The following is a 23339-nucleotide window of genomic DNA, read 5'->3' on the forward strand; positions in this document are numbered from 1 at the left end:
TCAGCAGGATTGTATTCCTTCTGGAGACCTTAGAGAATTTTCTAGCTTCTAGAAACTGCCTACATTTCTTGGCTTATGGCCTTTTCTTCCATCTTCAAAGCCCTCAGTATCTCATCCCCCGATCTTTCTTTCTCACCACTGCTTCTGTCATCACATCTCCTCTGACTCTGACTGATTCTCCACCCTGTCTCTTATAAGGACTCTTGGGCCCAGGATAATCCCAGGGTAATTTCCCCATCTTAAGATCCTTAACCACATCTTTAAAGTTTTTTTTTTACCATGTAGTTAATCTTTTCACAGGTCTGGGGATTAGGATGTGAACACATTTGGGAGGCCATTATTCTGCTTACCTCAGTTAACATGTTTATTTGTTTATTTATTTAGGCTGGGTTGGGTCTTCGTTGCTGCACATGGGCTTTCTCTAGTTGTGGCGAGCAGGAGCTACTCTTCGTTGCAGCGTGCAGGCTTCTCACTGTGGTGACTTCTCTTGTTGCGGAGCATGGGCTGTAGGCGCGCGGGCTTCAGTAGCCATGGCATGTGGACTCAGTAGTTATAGCTCATGGGCTTAGTTGCTCCGCGGCATGTGGATTCTTCCTAGACCAGAGATCAAACCTGTGTCCCCTGCATTGGCAGGTGGGTTCTTAACCACTGCACCACCAGGGAAGTCCTAACATGTTTATTGAGTCTCTTAATCTGTTTCTCCCTCAGTGCCTTTTTAAAAAAATTCTTGGCTTTTGTTTGTGGTAGAGTTTCCCACAGTCTGGATTTTGCTGATTTCATTCCTATGATGTTTTCTCTGTGTTTCCTATAAATTGGTAGTTGGATCTAAAGTTTGATCAGAATCAGTCTTTTTTTTTTTTTTGGCAAGACTACTTCATAAGTAGTGCTCTTCTTCCACCAGCTGGCATGTAACATTAGGAAGGCACGTAAGGTCTTGCTCTGTCGGTAGCAGCCATTAATGTTCAGTGTTTAGATCTCTTATTCATTAGGGTTTGCAAAATGATATTCTAATTATGTCATTCCTTCATTAATTAGCTGGAATACTTTCATAAAAAGAAACTTCCACTGTTTACTAGTATTTGGTTACCCAGTGGTATAGTTTATATATAAACTATAGTTTATAGTTCGTATGATTCTTTATTTACTAATTGTCAAAATAATGAGGTAAAAATAACTAGTATCCTCCAGTGTTGACCAGATAGTTTTTCATAATGTTATCATTATGAACTCTTGCATTTAACTATATCTAATGCATTTCAAGACAATACAGTTATTATCTCCCCCCCCCTTTTTTTTTTTTAATGTTCAGGCTGGTTTCTTTGGTGTTGTTTTGTTTTGTTTTATTTTGTTTTTGGCCACGCTGCATAGCATGTGGGATCTTAGTTCCCCAACCAGGGATCAAACTCGAACCCATGCCCCCTATAGTGGAAGGGCAGGGTCTTAACCACTGGACTGCCAGAGAAGTCCCCAATTATTATCCTTATTAATATCCAAGCTGTTCTATCACATGACCCTAATAATCTTTGATAGAGTCTTTGCTATCTGGTATAATGAGATCATATTTTCTGCTCCTGCCCCGGAATCAGCCACTTCTCCAAGAAGCTTTGGTTCCTTTTTGTGGGAAATGGTATGTGGAAACTACAGTGTGGGTACTAATGGAACTTATTGTTACTCATCTGATCATTGTTTCCAGATTTTTTTCAATGCATAGGGTTAGGTTTAATTTAAAGAAAAATATATCATGAGTTCATACTGATATTCTAATTCAGATTCAGGACTACAGTTTTTACTATTATATATCTTGCATCTGTATCTCCTTCTATCAACAGAATTTCTCAAAACATTGACAGTTTCTTTTTTGCAGAGTTTCATTTTTGTCCTTAGGGTATATCCCACTGGAGAGATAATAGTCAAATTGCTGTATTTTAAAGTCACTTGGAATAGTCTTCTGTGTGGTTATGCTACTAATTGAGTATACATTTAGGTTTACTTATTTTATTTGATTTTCAGTGAAATTAGTTATTGCTACAAAGAAGGTATATTCAAAATAGTCTGGTTGCTTTCTCTGTTCCTTATAGCCTATTGCCAACCATAAAATTGTTTTTCTGATTATCTTTCCATTGTTGCTGTATTTTAAATAAACATTTATAACTAAATCTATTTGTAGTCCCCTTTTTAAAATATACACATACATTTCTTCAACTTGCTTTTTTCACTTAATATATCTTGGAGAGCATTGCATAGCAGAAGTAGGGTAGCCCTCATTTTTATTTTTAAAGTGTCATAGTACTCTGTAGTGTGGATGTACCATAATTTTTTGAATCTGTCCCATACCACTGATGAATGATTGGATAGTTTCCAGTCTCTTGCAATAATCTTTGTGTGTCTTCTCATAATTTTGCTGGTATCTCTCCGGGGTAGATTCCTAAGTCAGATCTTACTAAGAGTTCATGTTTTTCCTGTTGATTTGAGATACTGCTTTTATCATCTATTAAATTTTGTGTATGAGTGTGTCTATTGGTGCACTTTCAGTTAATTTTTTAAATAGCTTTATTGATATAATTCACATATTGTACAGTTCACTCATTTGAAGTGTACAGCTCATTTTTTTGTAGTATATTTGTAGGTAGGCATGACAGTCAGCACAGTCGATTTTAGAACATTTTCATCACCTCAAAAAGAACCCTGATGGCATTTTTCACAGAACTAGAACAAAAAATTTCACAATTTGTATGGAAACACAAAAGACCCCGAATAGCCAAAGCAATCTTGAGAAAGAACAGTGGAGCTGGAAGAATCAGGGTCCCTGACTTCAGACTGTACTACAAAGTCACAGTAATCAAGACAGTATGGTACTGGCACAAAAACAGAACTATAGATAGATGGAACAGGATAGAAAGCCCAGAGATAAACCCACACACATATGGTCACCTTATCTTTGATAAAGGAGGCAAGAATATACAATGGAGAAAAGACAGCCTCTTCAGTGAGTGGTGCTGGGAAAACTGGACAGCTACATGTAAAAGAATGAAATTAGAACATTTCCTAACACCATACACAGAAATAAAATGGATTAAAGACCTAAATGTAAGTCCAGACTCTATAAAACTCTTCGAGGAAAATATAGGCAGAACACTCTATGACATGCATCACAGCAGGATCCTTTTTGACCCACCTCCTAGAGAAATGGAAATAAAAACAAAAATAAACAAATGGGACCTAATGAAACTTAAAAGCTTTTGCACAACAAAGGAAACCATAAACAAGACAAAAAGACAACCCTCCGAATGGGAGAAAATATTTGCAAGTGAAGCAACTGACAAAGGATTAATTTCCAAAATATACAAGCAGCTCATGCAGCTCAATATCAAAAGGCAAACAACCCAATCCAAAAATGGACAGAAGACCTAAATAGACATTTCTCCAAAGAAGATATACAGATTGCCAACAAACACCTGAAAGGATGCTCAACATCACTAATCATTAGAGAAAGGCAAATCAAAACTACAATGAGGTATCACCTCACACCAGTCAGAATGGCCATCATAAAAATTCTACAAACAAATGCTGGAGAGGGTGTGGAGAAAAGGGAACCCTCTTGCACTGTTGGTGGGAAAGTAAATTGATACAGCCACTATGAACAGTATGGAGGTTCCTTAAAAAACTAAAAATAGAACTACCATATGACCCAGCAATCCCACTGCTGGGCATATACCCTGAGAAAACCGTAATTCAAAGAGTCATGTACCACAATGTTCATTGCAGCTCTATTTACAATAGCCAGGACATGGAAGCAACCTAAGTGTCCATCAACAGATGAATGGATAAAGAAGATGTGGCACATATATACAGTGGAATATTACTCAGCCATAAAAGGAAATGAAATTGAGTTATTTGTAGTGAGGTGGATGGACCTAGAGTCTGTCATACAGAGTGAAGTAAGTCAGAAAGAGAAAAACAAATACCGTATGCTAACATATATATGGAATCTAAAAAACAAACAAAAAAATGGTCATGAAGAACCTAGGGGCAAGACAGGAATAAAGACACAGACCTACTAGAGAATGGACTTGAGGATACCGGGACGGGGAAGGGTAAGAGTGGCATGGACATATATACACTACCAAATGTAAAATAGATAGCTAGTGGGAAGCAGCCGCATAGCACAGGGAGATCAGCTCGGTACTTTGTGACCACCTAGAGGGGTGGGATAGGGAGGGTGGGAGGGAGGGAGACGCAAGAGGGAAGAGATGGGGATATATGTATATGTGTAACTGATTCACTTTGTTATAAAGCAGAAATTAACACACCATTGTAAAGCAGTTATACTCCAATAAAGACGTTAAAAAAAATTGGTTCTGAAGAACCTAGGGGCAGGACAGGAATAAAGATGCAGACGTAGAGAATGGACTTGAGGACATGGGGAGGGGGAAGGGTAAGCTGGGACGAAGTGAGAGAGTGGCATGGACATATATACGCTACCAAATGTAAAATAGATAGCTAGTGGGAAGCAGCACAGGGAGATCGGCTTGGTGCTTTGTGACCACCTAGAGGGGTGGGATAGGGAGGGTGGGAGGGAGACACAAGAGAGAGGAGATTTGGGAATATATGTATATGTATAGCTGATTCACTTTGTTACAAAGCAGAAACTAACACACCATTGTAAAGCAGTTATACTCCAATAAAGATGTTAAAAAAAAAAAAAAGAACCTAGTACCTTTAGCTGTTACCTTCCTATCCCCCACATATGCTAGTCCTAAGTACCACTAATCTACTTTCCATCTATGGATTTGCTTATTCTGGACATTCTTATAAATTGAATCACAGAACATGTAGCCATTTGTGTCTGGGTTTTTCACTTATCATAATATTTTACGGTTTATCCATGTTGTAGCATGTGTCAGTCATTCCTATTTATAGCCAAATCATATTTGATTGAATGCATATACCACATTTTGTTTATTCATTCATCAGTTGATGGACATTTGGGCTTTTCCACCTTCGGGCTGTAATGAATGATGCATAATGAACATTGGCATGCAAGCATCTGTTTGCGTCCTGCTTTAATTCCTTTGGATATATACCTAGGAGTGGAATTATTGGGTCCTCAATGTTTCTGTGCCACCCCCTACACTTTAGACCTTCTTTTTTCTCATGCTTCATAGAGGGGTTTTCTTCTTCCCCAGTGGTAGACTGCCGTTGCTTCTTATTCTGTTCTTGCTGGCTGGTTTATGGGTAGTGGGGCTGGTCCAACTGTTTTCCTGGTCCAGCTTCAGTCTTAGGAACCCTCTGTCCCTGAATCTTGGGGGCAAGGCTTTATCAGAAATCCTGCCCCTCCTCAGCTGAAACCTTTAATCATCGGAGCCCAGCATGGTTTTTTGCTTCTACCCTTGAAGTAGAAGGCTTTTTTTTTTTCCTTTTCTCTTTACTTTATAGGTATGAGTTTTTACCTCTGTCTAGAGGGTAACAGCGTTGTCTTTCCCTCAGTAGCTTCAAACTGTCGTTTCTTGTGGGACAAGGAAACGGGAAAGGTTTGTGCTTTTCCTGCAGAGGCAGCTGCTCCCTTCCTACGAGACCTGTAATCACCAAGAGACTTTCTCTTATCTCCTGCCCTGTCCTCAGTCTTAATTATGAGTGTCCATTGGAGGTTTGTGGAGAAAGAGCTGGCAAGTGGGTGTGAACTCTCCTTGTGTCTGCAGCTAATAGGGATTCTGTATTTTCATGCTAACCCACACTTAACTATTAACAGTGAGTTGAATATAGCTGAATTCTTTTTACACACTTGCATCTCAGCTTCATTTTCCATCTGTCCTCTGCCACATGTGACCTACTGCTATGTCCCATTCTCCTTGGCATCTGTCTTTCTTAAAGATTTCAACCTAGATGATTATTCTACAATCTTAGCTTTCTGGTGAATTCAAGAATAGTTCTGATTTTGTAGATTATTTGGCTTTTTCTTGTTTATGGTGGGAGTGATGGTTTTTTCCAGTTTCTTCATCCCAGACAGAAGCTAGAATTCCTCTGTAATTAAATGTGCTGTTTTGTTTAACTGTTTCATTTAAGAAACATTTCAACATTACAGGAAAGTGACAGGTATAGTCAGTGAACTCCTGTGTACCCTTCACCTAATTTACCAGTTATTAATATTTTGTCAAATATGCTATATCATTATCTTCCTGCATTTGCACATCATCATTATTATTATTGAACCATTTGAGAATAGGGTGCCTTACCCTCATGACTGTTCACCCTGAATATTTCAATCTCCTTATTTTTTAAAAAACTTGGTAATATATGAAGATCTTTACGTCAGCAGTTACATACTGATATCAAAATATGCATCAGTGGGCTTCCCTGGTGGCGCAGTGGTTGAGAGTCCGCCTGCCAATGCAGGGGACACGGGTTTGTGCCCCGGTGCGGGAAGATCCCACATGCCGCGGAGCGGCTGGGCCCGTGAGCCATGGCTGCTGAGCCTGCGCGTCCGGAGCCTGTGTTCCACAACGGGAGAGGCCACAACAGTGAGAGGCCCGCGTACGGCAAAAAAAAAAAAATAAAATAAAATATGCATCAATAATTTGTATTCATTAAAATTTCTTTCCATCTGTAGGTGTCATTAATGGGATTGGAAATTTTAAGTGCCTTCGTGGACAGATTATCAACACGATTTAAGTCCTATGTAGCAATGGGTAAGTTAACTTTATTTAAAAATTATTGTAGGGTTTGACATACTTTTTTCTCATAATTTTAACAGAATTAGTTCTTTGTAAATGCAAAAATGTAATTTTATACAACCCAGAGATCTGCTACTTAGCATTTTAATTTGCCAAACGTAAAAGATTTTAAGCCTGTTTAAGTAAATATGTTCCTTTTAAGACAAAAGCAAACAAAGGCAAAAAACTTAATGAATATACTGCTAATAGATTTTTTCTTTGTATTTTCAAATTTTTAACTTATCTTTTACTTTTTTGTAACATATTAATAATTTATAATTCGCAGCACCACTTTTCACTTATCTATGGTGAAGGACCAGTTTTTTCATTGTTAGTCTACTGCAGACCAATATTTTGTAAAATACAACAAATAAATTACAGCAAAATGAAATGAAAAAAATACAAGGCTCAGTTTTTTATTGGTAGATTCAACAAATGTATAATTTACTTTGGTCAGATTGTTTCCAAACCTTGTTTTAGAAAAACTCACAATTTCTTTACCACAAGTAGTTTGTAGACTGGTCCTGGGCTGCTGGCTGTACTTTGAGCAGCATTTACTTACAGTGTGTTTGCAGTCCAGAACGATGTGCTAGTATAAAGCTCTTTGTATAGTAGTTAGATTGCAAAGTTGGCTTTGACTTATCTTTTAAACCTAAGTGACCTTTGTGTGCCTTTTGGAGTGCTTCAGTGAGTGGATTTTGTCTTATTATATTGAAATATATTTAAGGGTAACCTCAGATGTTTGTGATTTCTTTTATGGATTAAGTTAATGCCTCATAATGTATCATCACCCTTATTTTCAAATTATCTTTGGTCAGCTTCATGTTTGGTATGCCACTAAATTCTGCCAATTTCTTCTTTTATTTTTATTGTCTATCCTTTCAGCAGAAGCATCTTAGTGACTTTCTCTATCTCTATTATTTCCTTTTTAATCAATACCTGGTTCCAGTTCAATCTTTGTATGAATATCTTCTGAAAAGATGATTTTTAAGCTGTCAGTCTCCTGCTTAAAATCCTATGATAGATGTTAAAAACTGTGCTCTGCAAACATGTGTTACTTGCTTATGTATTCTCTTAATGTATTTTGAATCATTGTTAGTAAAAATTCATATATGTAGCTTGTCTTGAAAAACTGGCCAGTGTGGCAACCCTGCTCTTCCATTTCCACGTGTAAATAAAGGCAGAAGCTCTGTTGTAGCTTCCTTTTTGTCTGGGTCATGAGCTTTCCAATCCATAAGTCCCTCCCATCTCCTCTTGTTTCCTCATAACTGAGAATTTCAGTTATGATACACAGAGGTTGGAATACTGCAGTTCTTAGGTCTGGTTCATTTTTGGCATTTCTGGTACCTCCCTGACTGTAGGCACCACTGTCTGTCACCCCTGCCCTGTAGTAGCTCCCTATTATTAGTTGTTACAGACAATATTTTAGAGTTGAGAGTAATTCTAGGTATCACGTATCTCACTTATTTTTCAGACACAAGGAGGGCCAGATGGGGTTTGATATACCTACTGACTGCTCATATTGAGGCAGTAGGAGTATTAGGACCAGAACCCTAGCTTGCTGCCTCCCGGGACTGTCCTGTTTTCAAAACTTATTTCTGTTTTTCTGTCCTTGGTGTTTCAGTTCTCTCAGCGTGTATGGCTCTTCTCCACCTCAGCAGCCTTATTTATTTGTGATTGTCAGTAAATACTCTCCGCTGTTGTTAATCAAAAACTTGCTCACTCTTGTTAGTTCTGGCTTCGCTTGTTTATGCCTCTGCTGTGCTGTTATTTGTTTTTGAAATCCTCGCTTCTTCTCCATGGTCCTTCCTTTCTGGGGTTTTTTTGGATTTTTTTTTTTTTTTTTTATGGCTGTGTTGTGTCTTCTTTGCTGTGTGCAGGCTTTCTCTAGTTGTGGCAAGTGAGGGCTACTCTTCGTTGTGGTGCACTGGCTTCTCGTTGCAGTGGCTTCTCTTGTTGCAGAACACAGTCTTTAGGCGCGCGGGCTCAGTAGTTGTGGCTCATGGGCTGTAGAGCGTAGGCTCAGTAGTTGTGGCGCATGGGTTTAGTTGCTCTGCAGCATGTGGGATCTTCCCGAACCAGGGCTTGAACCCATGTCCCCTGCATTAGCAGGCGGATTCTCAACCACTGCGCCACCAGGGAAGCCCCCTTCCTTTCTGTTTTAATGATTTACTTCTGATTTCAATATCTGGGAGCTTTGCAGATTAATCTTACCATATACTGAATTTTTTTTTACTTCATGATTCTTATACCCGTAAATATTAATAAATTACATTAAGTTGTTTTTGTTGGTTAGTGTTTTTTGTATGTTTCCCACATATCTACATATTCTCATATGTATAACTTTATCTTTTAATCTTCTAACTCTTTCTGGTTATCCCTGTGCATTTACTGTTAGTCAGTATTGTTTTCACTTTGAACCCTAAGTGTTCATTATTTTTCTTAGTGAAACCTGAACTCGTTACTACTTGACAGTCAGTGTGATATAATAGGAAAATTTCATCCCAGTTTTGCTACCATTTATTGAATGCCCACTTTTTATCCATTTACTGGGCTTCTCTACTTTACATATATGAAAGATTATCCTCAAATAATTATTTCTAATTTGTATGACAGCTCTACAAGAGAGGCTACAGTATATCTGTGTGCTCTTAAAGAGATATAGTACTAGACTAAGAATCCCAGAGTTAGCTTTCTTGTTTTACTCCGTCATAGATCTTAGCCAAACCATTTTAGGAGCCTTTCCGTAAAAGGAGGGAATTGAATTAAGTTATGTGCTGAAGGGTTTTTTTGATAATGTAACCTTAGATATATGTAACTTGATGTGGTGATATTGTTTTCCTTTTGGTACACTTAGGTTATTAACTATCATTACAGATATTTTTTATCTTTTTACATTAAAAGTGAAGTTTTAGGAAAATTGAGGTTCAGTTTTAGACAAAGTACCAAAAAAAGTATGGACTGTATTAATGTAATTCTTTAATATATTTAAATTTTCTCTTGTGACTACGTGTACTGTGGAAAAATTTAATGTTCAAACCAAAAAAAAAAAATACAATTTACATTTAACACTGATCACCAACCAAGTTTTTTTTTTGCCACACCGTGCAGCTTGAGGGATCTTAGTTCCCTGACCAGGGATTAAACCTGCACCCTAGGCAGTGAAAGCATAGAGTCCTAACCACTGGACCACCAACCCTGGTTTTATGATTCCCCCAAGCCTGGTTTTATGACAACAGTAAAGGATTTCATATTTTACAAATCTTAAACAGATAGTTTTAGTCCAAAATGGTTTTGTAGAAAAGGTATTAGAACAGTCAGGATGCCTGGTCATCAGCTTTGCATCTTGTACAATGGTTTGCATCTTGTACAATGCTAAGAGAATAAAATATATTAACACCTATGCTTCAGATTTCTTCCATGTTTTCACTGTCCAAATTCCAGTCTATGATAGATGTATTTGTTTGTTTGACAGGTTCTTTTTGAGAGTTTACAGAGTGAAAAGCTCTGTTTTGTATTCCCAATAATTATTGATTGCATGTTCATTATCTACAGATCTTTAAGGAATAGTGCTAACACTTCTGAATGGTTATTATGGGCTTAGCCACAGGTGCTTTTTACCAGTTTTACTTATTCTCTCACTAGCTGTGTGAGGTATAGACCTGGATCCCTCTTTATTTTACAGACAAAGAAACTTTGAAGTTAGAGAAGTTTACTATCTTGCATAATTAAATAACTAGCAGAGCTAGAAGTAAATCTTGTTCTGTTTGACTCCAAGAGTTTATATGTTAAAAAGGAAAAAAATTATGAATTTTTTTGTTTAATAGCTGTAAATCTTAAGTTTATGTAGTGTGAGATTTTTTGTTTTAGTTGTTTATGTTTTACAAATTTTAGTTTTTAAATTGAAGTGAGCCCCGTTTGGGCCCAAACTTTTTTTTTTTTGGCTGCGCCGCACGGCATGCGGGATCTGAGTTCCCCAACCAGGGATCGAACCCGTGCCCCCTGCAGTGGAAGCACGGAGTCTTAACCACTGGACCACCAGAGAAGTCCCTTTATTTTCTTTTGGAGTTAAACTCTACCTCTCAGGAATGAAGTGTCTATTTTTTTTTCATTATTGTTATGTGGTTGTTAATACACACACACACACACACACACACACACACACACACACACACACAACACCTCAGTCACAAATAAATGGAAGTAGTTATAACTGTAGCCTAACACTGTGTAGATTACTTAAATCCTGATTTCACTATTTGCTACTTGTGTGACCTTGGTCAAAGTATTTAATCACTCTGGGCCTTCTCTATCAAACGGGCCTACTCTGTTTCATAGGATTGTTATGAGGATTAAGTGAGATAATTCAGGGCTTAGTACATAATAATATCTAACATTTACTAGTGTTTAGTATTGTCTTCTGTCTGTCAGAAGCTATCAGAATGAGTCCCACAATAGCCAATCCTGTAGATATAGGTGAATTTTTCTAGTGTTAACAATGCATCTAAGCAAAATGAGAAGGATTTATATTGTTTCAACTGACAGATACTTCAGTTGCCTCATGATTAGGCTTATGATTTTTATGACAAGGACTTTGTTTTCCTACATAATCATTTCCTTGATTAAGCTTAGATTTTTGGATGATCTTTCCATTTTGTATGGTTGGCTTCTCACTTGAATCATTTTCTTCCAGGAGGATGTGTTCCTTCTTTCCTTAAATGTTGTTGATTATTATATCAGTTCTGGTTGTTATGTTATAGACAATGTTAACATTGCAGCATACATTTGCATTACATTACGTACACATTTAATTATATGTGTCTATAAATAAACTAGAGACACATTGAATGCTTACCCAGTGTCCTTCACTCTCTGAGTTGTTTACATGTATTTCAGTAATCTTCTGAGGTGAGTACTGCTGCACATATTTATGGGTTGAGGAGATAAAGACAAAAAGATTAAATAGTTTGGTCACACACCTAGTAATACTACACTGAGTGGTAGTGGTAATTTAAGGGATTACAAAAAGATAATTTTGACTATGAGATGTTTTTGCCCTATGGGCTGACTTTAGAAACTATAACCTCAGTTCTAGCCCCTCTCCTGTTTCCTTCTCCCCACACCCAATAGATGTGATTTCTTTGTGGTGCTTTGTTGATTTATAGTTACAGCAACCTGTTTCATGAAAACTCTCTAAGAATGGACTCTAACCTGCCTTTCCTGCCTCCTTTCATGGAATAGTGTCAAAGTCTTGGACATAGTAGAGAAAGACCTCAATCCCATGGACCCGTGCTTTGTTTTTGTCATTTGAGTAATATGTTGTACATATAGAATAATACGTATCAAGCATGTACAATTTAAATAATAACTATAAAACCAACACCTGCCTGTGCCCAGGTCAAAGAACTAGAGCTCTGCCAGTTCCTTATACGCTCCCTCTGCATTTCCTGATGACACCTCCCACCCTCTACCAGAGATGACTGCTGTTATGACCTTTGGGATAATCGCTCCCTTGTTGGTCTGTAGAGCTTAACCGTCTATATGTATCTCTAAGCAGAATAATATTAAGTTTTGCCTGTTTTTTGAACATTATTATTATAAGTGGATGTCATACTGTATGTATTCTTTTGAAACTTGCTTCTCATTTATTTTTGATTGTACTCATGAGTAAAGAACTTGAAACAGTTTGCTTACCTCATAACTTTTCATTTATGTAAATAATTGATGTTTGTAATTTTGTAAAATACAGTTTATAATGGAGATGAATTATAAATATTTATTCTTTTCCCCCTTAATTTCTCTAGTTATTGTAGCTTTAATAGACAGAATGGGAGATGCCAAAGACAAGGTTCGAGATGAAGCTCAGACTCTGATACTGAAGTTAATGGATCAAGTAGCACCACCTATGGTAGGCCTACATTTTAGAATTCAGATTTTGCTAATTAATGATTAAATGACAGTAAAGATAGATGGTAATCACTGCAAGTCAGTAAAACCCCAGGGACATAAAAGCTAAAATTTTAAACAGTAAATTATTGCTAATGCTTTAAAGAAGTTGAAATTTAAGATAAAGTGTCAGTATTTAGCTTTTTGATTTTTTGCTTTCCTTTTTCTTACTTTTCTTTTAATGCTTTTTCAAAAAGCTAACTCATAGATTTAAGTGATTTGACAATGTACTGAGTATACTATTTGTTAGGATTTTCTGGTTTTTGCTACCTACAAATAATACAATGTTCAGTGAGAAAGCTTATTTTGAGAACTACTGAATGTTATATGAATTTCTGCAACTCTTACTGAAACAAGGAGAAAATTTCTTATTTTAACAGATGGTTACTAATTATAAGGCATATATTAGATGACGGTGACCTGTTTTTTATGAATATGGTAGAAAAAAATTGCCCTTACGGACGTATTTTGAAAGAGGAGTAAAAATAAATTGACACGTAAACAAAGATTTTAAAGAGTAGCTCATGTCGGGGGCTTCCCTGGTGGCGCAGTGGTTGAGAATCCGCCTGCCAAGGCAGGGGACACGGGTTCGAGCCCTGGTCCAGGAAGATCCCACATGCCGCGAAGCACCTAAGCCCGTGTGCCACAACTACTGAGCCCATGTGCCACAACTACTGAAGCCCGCATGCCTAGAGCCCATGCTCTGCAACAAGAGAAACCACCGCAATGAGAAGCCTGTGCACCACAACAAAAAGTAGCCCCCGCTCGCCACAACTAGAGAAAGCCCTTGTGCAGCAATGAAGACCCAATGAAGCCAAAAATAAATAAATTTATTAAAAAAAAATAAAAAAGAGTAGCTCATGTTAAGTGGGAAAAAAACCAGAATTTACAAAATATAGTGATACTAAGTGTTATCATTTAAAATACAGTTTAAGAATTGTATTACATATGTTTTATAAAAAATCCAAATAGTAGTGAAAGTAAACTTCCTCAGATTTTTAATACCGTAGAGTATAAAGATATATATATATAATCCTTATAATTTGATGGGTATCCTTTGACACTTGCTTAGCAGTTCAAATTTTAACTTGTTTTTGACATGCTGTTATTATGAGTGCTGTAAAGAACATCCTTGTACGTGTGTCTTTGGACATAAATGTAATTATAGAACAGAGTTCCAGAGACAGTGTTGCTGGATCAGGTTATTCACATTTAAGACTTTTTTGGTAAACTTCCAAGTTACCCTCCACAAAGTTTGGCAGAGGGAAATAATTAGTAGAACTGAATATAGAGTCCAGGGAGAATAGAGTCCAGGAGTAGGGGTTTGTGTGTATGTGTTAGAGTATGTGTGTATGCATGTATGTACACATTAGTTTAGTAAATGGTAAGGGTGGTGTTTCTTAAATGTGGAGAAAGGATTGATTGGGACAATTGGCTATATGTTTAGAAAAACAAAGTTGAATTCCTTCTTATAACAAACCCATATAATTGTTTTAGATTGTTTGTATAGGTTTATCTATTCTTTTTCAAAAAAAAAAGATTATAGTGGGTAGCAATAGAATGATTATGTTTCTGTATTTGGATCCAGTGTTAAATGGAAAAAATCCCTGAATTATAAAATGCTGAAAAAGCCTGTTCTATGTGACAGTCTGTACTAGTTGCTAGGCAACATTGGACCTTTTAAATGCTTACAATACTACTAGGCTTATAATGGTAACATTGTTATTGAAGGTTTCTAAAGTTTAGAAGAAATTATATGTCCTTGGAAATTTTAAGGTTTTTAAATGTTGGACACAGTTTTTCGGAGAATAATTGAAATCTAAAGTGAAAGATATAAAATAAAAATTGAAAATGTGATTAAGATATTTAAAAATGGGTGAGAGGGCTTCCCTGGTGGCGCAGTGGTTGAGAGTCCGCCTGCCTATGCAGGGGACACGGGTTCATGCCCCGGTCCGGGAAGATCCCACATGCTGCGGAGCGGCTGGGCCCGTGAGCCATGGCCGCTGAGCCTGCGCATCCGGAGCCTGTGCTCTGGGAAAGGCCACAACAGTGAGAGGCCCACGTACCGCAAAACAAACAAACAAAAAAAATGGGTGAGAGCAGTTATCAGTGCAAATTTGGCTTAGAAAAACTTGTAGAGGAAAAATCTGTGGGAAAATTTAGCTACCAATAAGGTTGGTAGTAAAGTTGGGAATAGATAAAAGATTATAACATGAGTAATTTAATTTTTTGTTATACATGTTTACTTTTCTTTCAAATAGTACATTTGGGAACAGTTGGCTTCTGGTTTTAAGCACAAGAATTTTCGATCTCGAGAAGGCGTGTGTCTGTGTCTTATTGAAACATTAAACATGTAAGTTTTATGATTACTGGAGTATGTTTTTCATTTTTCTAAAAAAAAAAAGCAAAATCCATTTCACAAAGCTCAAGGAAAGCTATGGAAATAACAAATTTTAAATAGTTATTAATTTATCTCTGGCACCAGAGTTTTTCTATTTGATAGCTTTATGTTAATTTTTTTGTATGTATGTTGTTATCTTTCATGTTGTTAATTTAAAATTATTAGTCATTGATAAGAAGAGTTTCTTTTTTTCTCTTTAGTATGTTAATAGTTGCCACCCAAGTATATGGTCATATAACAAATACGCTGATATAACTTAGGATCTACCTCTGTTCTGGACCCAGTTTGGAATTTTTTTAAACTCAGTGGTATTTCAACAATTGTAGCCATTTTCCCCAGCCCGCTTTTGCCAGTTGGCCCTAGGTTTTCTAGAGCAGTGCAGGTGGTTACCAAAATCATAGACTGAATAAGACTCCCCCAGGTAACCAAACAGTGAAGCTGACAGCAGTGTGCAGAGCTCTGACAGCATAAATGCCACAGAGCTCAGAACTCCAGCCTGAAGAAATTGTAAACTAGGGCTTTTCTTCTCTTTCTGGATGATTTTTTCAAGTTCTGTGCAACAAGATAGGTAATATATAGTAGCTTTCAACTTTTTTTGTAGTGTTACTTCCTTTTCTCTAACTATACCTTCGTTTTATTTTCTTTTACTCCTCTATGGTCCTTTCTGCCATCTAGAGCTTGTAAGTGCATTCAGCCTGCACAACTTTCATGGTTTTTGGCTGTCTCGTCATTTGCTTTCAACCAATGACCTCATCAAAATATTAATAAGCATAAATAAAGATCTTTTAATTTACTTATTGTACTGGGATGCAAATTTGTTTGAGACCCAGAGTCTAAAAAACCAGTATTTTAATGCAAAAGCTCAAATTTTCTAAGTGATTGATAGGTTGCTAGGTTTAAGAGTGCCATTGGTTGAACATTTTGCTCTGTTGGATCATGTGTTGACAGTTTTCATTGTCAGTCATGATTATTCAATTTTATGTATCTCACATTGTTTAGAATTAGGTTTTGCTTGTGTCTCATAGCCTTCATGTTTTAATGATGTGTGCCCGTGCTCTCCACCGTATTTGTCTTATCAAGACAGATAAAAGTATAAGGATATTTTGTTTACTGTTTGATTAAAACCAAATTCTCTTTATTTTTTTTTTTCAAATTATATTTAGTTTTGGGGCTCAGCCACTAGTCCTCAGCAAGTTGGTACCACATTTGTGTATCCTATTTGGAGATTCCAACAGTCAGGTAAAATTTTATCTACATTTAAGCACTGACTAATTTTTTAGCCACCTCTTGTTTTCTAATGCTCTTGTTCCATTTTTAAAAAGAAGAGAGGGGGTGGAGGGGGGTGGTAAAATCAAGATTCCACTTCATTTTTTTCTTTTAAAGTCTACCACATTTAGTTTTTAAGAATACATTATATTCACAAACGTAGCTTAAGTTTGTTAGCTGTTTGGCTAGTATTAAGGATAGATGGGACTTAAAGGATAGTTCTTGAGTTTGAAAGATTGAGTAACAAAGAAGCTGAATTTCCTTCTCTAGTCCTCCTATAAGCTAGTTGTGAGGGCAGATTGTCAGCTTCCTTTTCATTCCTGCATAACAACTTTTGCAACAGTCATAACCCTGTTTGTGCCAGTGGTATATCACTTGTTGGAAATTTCATTCCCTGAGCTTCAAATACTATAGGCATAAACAGGGGTGTGTTCCGGATCTTGTCCTTTGTGGTGGAATTGAATCTTGGCTGTAACCCTTTTGGCACAGCTTGGGCATTTGGAATGACCCTGGATATTTCCTTGCTTTTAGGCCCTAGCTGCGCCTCTAGAGGTTTGTAGAGTTCTACTGTCTCTTCATTTGCCCTTCGACAGTGAGCTATGTAAAGGAACTAAAAGCTGTCTTCCACATTCCCGTCTTTAGGCCACATTTATTTTTTCTTTTAATTGTGGTAAAATATTCACAACATAAAATATACCATTTCAGCCTTTCTTAAGTGTACAGTTCATTGGCAGTAAGTACACTGACATTGTTGTGCAGCCGTTACCACCACCCATCTCCAGAACTTTTTCATCTTCCCAAGCTGAAGCTCTCTACCCATTAAACGATAACTCCTCATTTCCTCCAGTCCTTCAGCTCTTGGTGGCCACGTTTTACTTTCTCTCCAAATGAATTTGACTACTCATAAACGTGGAACCATACAATATTTGTCCTTTTGTATCTGGCATATTTCACTTAGCATAATGTCTTCACAGTTCATCCATGTTGTAGCACGTGTCAGAATTTCCTTCCATTCCTGTTTAAGGCTGAATAATATTGTACGTATATACGACATCTTGTTTATCCATTCATCCATGGATAGACATTTGGGTTGTTTCCACCTTTTGGCTATTGTGAATAATGATGCTGTGAACATTGGTGTATAATTATCTGTTTGCGTTCAGGCCACATTCTTGAAAGGCAGTTTTATTCTACGAAAATATGTTAACCACGATAATGATTTGTAGTCATATAGTTATTATCAGTTCTTTATACAATATTCTTACAAATAGAAGATTTTTTAAAAGCCACATTTATTTACATGTTTCTTAGATTTCTGTAAAACTTTTACAAGGCTTCTCTAGAGGTTTCTTGGCAGGTCGTCTTGGTTTTTGTTAATGACCTGCCCTAATCTCCCAGGGGTTTAGAGACATTAAAACCAACTTGGAGCTTCAAGTTGGTCTGTGAATTTAATGTTACCTTGAGGTGAAGTATTTTATTGTCTCATGTAAGTTTTTAAAGTTCTGAATTATTTGGCAGGTTAGAGATGCTGCAATATTGGCTGTGGTGGAGATTTATAGACATGTGGGAGAGAAAGTGAGAGTGGACCTTTATAAGAGAGGAATTCCCCTTGCTAGGTAAGTCTTGCTAAATTTATTTTTTGGCCAGTGATTTTAAAGGTTTTAATTTCATGTGCTTATTTAAAATAGGTTCAATTTTCTGGAATGCTTTAATTTTCAAAAGATATAAAAGGACATATAGGTTATTACTGTTTAAAAAATTCTTAAGATTCTATACTGTTCTAGACAGGATAGTATAATGAACCTCATGTACCTATTATCCATCTTCAATAACTAACTTGTGGACAGTTTTGTTTGTTACACCCTTACCTACTTACTCTTTTTTTTTTTTTTTTAACTTTTTTTTGGGGTATAATTGCTTTACAATGTTGTGTTAGTTTCTGCTTTATAACAAAGTGAATCAATTATACATATACATATGTTCCCATATCTCTTCCCTCTTGCATCTCCCTCCCTCCCACCCTCCCTATCCCACCCCACCAGGCGGTCACAAAGCACCGAGCCGATACCTACTTACTCTTGTCCTGTATTATTTTCAAGCAAATCCAACTCATAACATTTCATCTGTAATTATTCAATATATTTTTTATTTTATTTTTAAATTTTTTTTCACTGAAGTATAGTTGATTTACAGTGTTTCAGGTTTACAGCAAAGTGATTTAGTTTATATGCATATATATACATATATATAATCTTTTTCAGATTCTGTGCCATTATAGGTTATTACAAGATATTGAATATAATTCCCTGTTCTATACAGTAGGTCCTTTTTGTTATTCAACATATTTCTAAAGGGAAAAAAAATTTTTTTTTCCAATCACAACCACAGTGCAATCATCACACCTTACATTTTTTTGCAAATAATTCTGTAATATCAAATATCCAGTTAGGGTTCAAATTTTCATAAATGTCATAATGTTTTATAAATGTTGTATGTATATATTTCAACAGTTTGAATCAGTATACAGATAAAGTACAACAATTAGTTGATATGTATTACAAGCCTGTTTAAATCTTTGTGTACCCCCAGGTACTTTTTTCTCTGTGTTTTATTTGTTGAATAAGTTGGGTAGTTTACCCTGAAAGGTTTCCCATATCCTGGATATTACTAATTCTTTTCCTGTGGTGTGGTTTAATGTGTTCTTCTGTCTTTATATCCTGTAAATTGGTAGTTGGATCTATAGGCTTGGTCAGATTTTCGGTGGGGGGTGGCAGGAGGAGCAAGACTACTTCATAGGTGGTGGTGTGTTCTGTTTACATAAGTCTCATCAGATCTGGCTGCCTCTCTTACCACGTAGATTATTTCCAGTATGAATTATTTTTTAGGTGATAAGGTCGTCTAAAAAATATGCATTTTGTTTACTTATTTATCCATTTGCTTTCTACTTCCAGGGTTAACAAGGATTTTATTTGAATAAATTCTGTATCATTTTATGAAAGAAATGGTATTAACATATATTGATATATTTTGTGTGAGTGTATGTATATATGTTACATTTTATATTTTTTAATTTATATTGAGATTATGTTTTTTTAAAGTATTTAGAATTTTTATTCAATTTTGACATTCATACAGAATAGTGCATAAATTGTAAGTATGCAGCTCTGTAAGTTATCACAAAGTGAATACACACATGTATCTCCCACACAGGTGAAGAAGTAGAACATTACAACATTCCAGAATCCTCCCCAAGTCTTTCTTAATCCTTGTCTTTTCTCTCCTTCCCAGAAGTAACCATAGTCCTGACTCTATCACCATACGTTAGTTTTGCCTCTGTTTGAATTTTATATAAATGGAATCATATAGTGTATACTTTTTGTGTCTTTCTTCTTTCAGTTAACATTATCTCTTTAAGATTCATTTGGGTTGTTGGATCCAGCTATAGTTGTTCATTTTCATTGCCTTATAGTTCTCCTTTGTATGAGTAGGTCATACTTTATGAATCCATACTGTTGATGGACTTCTGAGTTGTTTTCATTTTGTAGCATTTATGAATTATTGTTGTTAGAAACATTCTTATGCATGTCTTTTGGTATACTTATGTATTTGTTCTCTTGGAATATATTTGAATGGAAGTGCTGGGCCATAGGGTATGTTTACCTTTAGTTGATATTCACAGACAGTTTTCCAGAGTGGCTGGAATATTGGACCATTTCATTTATATGAAATGGCAAATCTGTAGAACGGAAGTTAGATTAATGGTTGTGTAGGACTGAGGAAATTGGGAGGAATGGGGAGTGACTGCTAATGGGTACAGGGTTGTTTTTTGGGATGATGATGACATTCTGAAATTGATTGTGTACATCTCTGGCTTTATATTTAAAACCATTGAATTGTGCGCTTTAAGGGGGTGAATTATATGGTATGAGTTTTATCTCAATAATTGGCTGTTATAAAGAAAGATAAGTTCTGAGATACCTAATTACCTCTTTCGTATTGTACTTGCAATTTATTATTATGACTCTAAGCTTAAATATGGACTTTGGATAGAGTTGCTTTTCCAATTTTATCCTAGTGCTTTACTGTTCTCTATCCTTATCCTGAATCAGAACCTTCCAGAGCTTTACAGGCCTCTATTTGGCCTCCTAAGTTGTGTTTTGGATATTCCAGCCTCTGTTGTATTTGCCTTCTGTTGAATTTCCTAAATTCTTTTTCTTCCTGAATTACTTAAAAGATCCCAGTCTCTTCTTTCTACTCTTACATTGTTCCTTTCCTCCTTTTCCATCAGATTATATGTGTAATGATCCTCCATTATGAATAAGCTTGTTTTTCTAAATAGCTGTATTATTATTTTATAATAGCTTTTTATTTCTTTTTCCTTTCTTTCTCCCTGTTACTATTATATTTGCCTGATCTTTCAGTTGACCCCTCTTCCCGTTAAAGCTGCCTGTATCTGCATTCCTTGCTGTATATTTTATCTGTCCCACCTCAATTCCTTACCAACCCTCTTTTCTCTCAGAGCTTCCAGCCCTGAGTTTCCTACTCCCTTTTTGCTACTGAATAGCTGAGTGTTAATTTCATCCTTTGTAACATCTTGTTCTGCCTTTTTTCCCAGAGAGCTTTCCTAAATCCTCTCCTTTCTGTTTCTGGGCTGTCTGGTCTTCATTCTGAAGTCCCATCTTCCAATTCCAGTTTTCCCTCCCCTGTCTCATCTTGTCCATCTTGTCTCTGGGCAGCCTGTCTAGTGTCTGCTCAATTCTCTGGAAGGTAACTACTTTGTAGGATGAAGGGACCTGTGTCTTTTGACTGCAGTGCTTTCAGATGTGTGAATATTTGTTGAATTTAATGGGGGTAAGAGCTGAGGTTAAGGTTTAGAAATCCCATTATAATGAATTCCTAGAAGGTTTTCAACTAAAATAAAATTTTTTTAGACCAAACAGTATTTTCAACCTCAATTTACAAGTAAAAAAATGACAGGATGTGGACCAAGGCTTAACTAAGGTTTTAGAAGTGAAATAATGATAGAACCATTGATGTGAGAAAAACATTTGGCAATTAAAGACTTAACCCAAATCTCTAAGTCATAATTTAAGAATCATAGTGGGAATTACCTGGTGGCACAGTGGTTAAGAATCCGCCTGCCACTGCAGGGGACACAGGTTCGAGCCCTGGTCCAGGAAGATCCCACATGCCACGGAGCAATTAATCCCGTGTGCCACAACTACTGAGCCTGCGCTCTAGAGCCCATGTGCCACAACTGCTGAAGCCCGCGTGCCTAGAGCCCATGCTCCACAACAAGAGAAGCCACTGCAATGAGAAGCCTGTGCACCGCAACGAAGAGTAGCCCCAGCTCGCTGCACCTAGAGAAAGCCCGCGTGCAGCAACAAAGACCTAATGCAGCCATAAATAAATAAATAAATTTAAGAAGAAAGAATAAATCATAGCATGATATAATATTGGAAAGTAAAAATTAGTGCTGTCAGCATGATCCCATGATCATGGTCTGAAAAAAATTTATATATAAATATAAAACATCAGAAAGCATGTAGTTAAATAAGTTCTCTAGATGGTGGGATTGTGGTTTTTTTCTTTGTTCCTATTTATATTTCCTAATTTTCTTCTATAATGAGTATACATTGCTTTTGTAATAAGAAACACTTTTTTTAAAGAAGTGATAGTAGAAGTGTATTATTCTGAATATAAAGTCAGAAGTGCTAATAGAATTGCTGTTGAATTAAAATAGGTTAACAGGAAAAACATCAGATTATCAGTCATATCAGCATCACTTTAATTTCTGACGTATTTCATTGTTTTTATGTTTGCCTTAAGTTTCCTTAGCATGATTTTTATGTACTTTTAAAAAATGTCTTGGTTACTGAGTAGATTCATTATAAGGTTGGAACTAAAGTATTGGGTTGGCCAAAAAGTGCCTTTGGTTTTTAAGTAAAAATAAAAGACATTTTTCATTTTCACCAAGAACTTTATTGAACAGCGTACTCACCCTTTTGTTCCACTATCTTCTGCCATTTTTCAGGCAACTTCATAATTCCATCTTGTCAAAACTTTTTATCTTTTTAAGCAAAGAACTGTTCTAGGTGCCTTTTACAGTCTTCCAGGGAGTGGAAATTTTTTCCATTAAGAGAATTTTGTAAAGACCTAAATAAATGGAAATCCAAAGGTGCAATGTCTGGTGAATACAGCAGATGAATCAGAACTTCCCAACCAAGCTGTAACAGTTTTTGCCTAGTCGTCAAAGAAACATGCGGTCTTGTGTTATCCTGATGGAATATCATGCGTTTTCTTTTGTCACTTTTCGTTGAGTGCTGCTTTCAGTTGGCCTAATTGGGAGCAGTACTTGTTGGAATTAATCGTTTGGTTTTCTGGAAGGAGACTCCCTGCCAGTCCCACCATATACACAGCATCACCTTCTTTGGATGAAGACCGGCCTTTGGTGTAGTTGGTGGTGGTTCATTTTACTTGTCCATGATCTCTTCCATTCCACATTATTGTACAGTATCCACTTGCCATCGTCCATCACAATTTGTTTTAAAAATGGAACGTTTTCATTACGTTTAAGTAGAGAATCGCATGCAGAAATACAGTCAAGAAGGTTTTTTTCGCTTAACTCATGTGAAACGCAGACATCAAAGTGATTAACATAATCAAATTGGTGCAAATGAATTTCAGTGCTTGATTTGGATATTTTCAGTATGTCAGCTATCTCCTGTGTTGGGAACAATGTTGATTGGTCTCAATTAATGTCTCGATTTGATCGCTGTCAACTTCAGCTGGTCTGCCTGACCGTGGAGCATAGTTCAGCAAGAAATCTCCCGCATGAAACTTCGCAAACCACTTTTGACACGTTCGATCAGTCACAGCACCTTCTCCATACCCTGCCCAAATCTCTTTTTTGCATTTCAGTTGCGTTTTTACCTTTCTTGAAATAATAAAGCATAATATGCCAAAAATCTTGCTTTTTTTCTTTTTCTTTCTTTTTTTTTTTTTTTTTTGCGGTA

The 23339-nt window shown here is 36.5% G+C and overlaps 1 protein-coding gene across 2 annotated transcripts in view; it reads left to right on the forward strand.

Moving 5' to 3' along the window:
* CLASP2 (cytoplasmic linker associated protein 2) overlaps positions 1 to 23339 on the forward strand; it is a 181653-nt gene that overhangs the window by 8117 nt on the left and 150197 nt on the right. For both annotated transcript variants that reach the window (XM_007447690.1, XM_007447689.1), the window contains exons 2-6: positions 6608 to 6686; positions 12515 to 12618; positions 14918 to 15009; positions 16221 to 16296; positions 17842 to 17939. In XM_007447690.1, the coding sequence (XP_007447752.1) occupies positions 6608 to 6686; positions 12515 to 12618; positions 14918 to 15009; positions 16221 to 16296; positions 17842 to 17939 (449 nt within the window). The remainder of the gene's footprint in view (positions 1 to 6607; positions 6687 to 12514; positions 12619 to 14917; positions 15010 to 16220; positions 16297 to 17841; positions 17940 to 23339) is intronic.

This window comes from Lipotes vexillifer, unplaced genomic scaffold, assembly GCF_000442215.2.
Source record: "Lipotes vexillifer unplaced genomic scaffold, Lipotes_vexillifer_v1.1 scaffold73, whole genome shotgun sequence".
Lineage (NCBI taxonomy): Eukaryota > Metazoa > Chordata > Mammalia > Artiodactyla > Lipotidae > Lipotes > Lipotes vexillifer.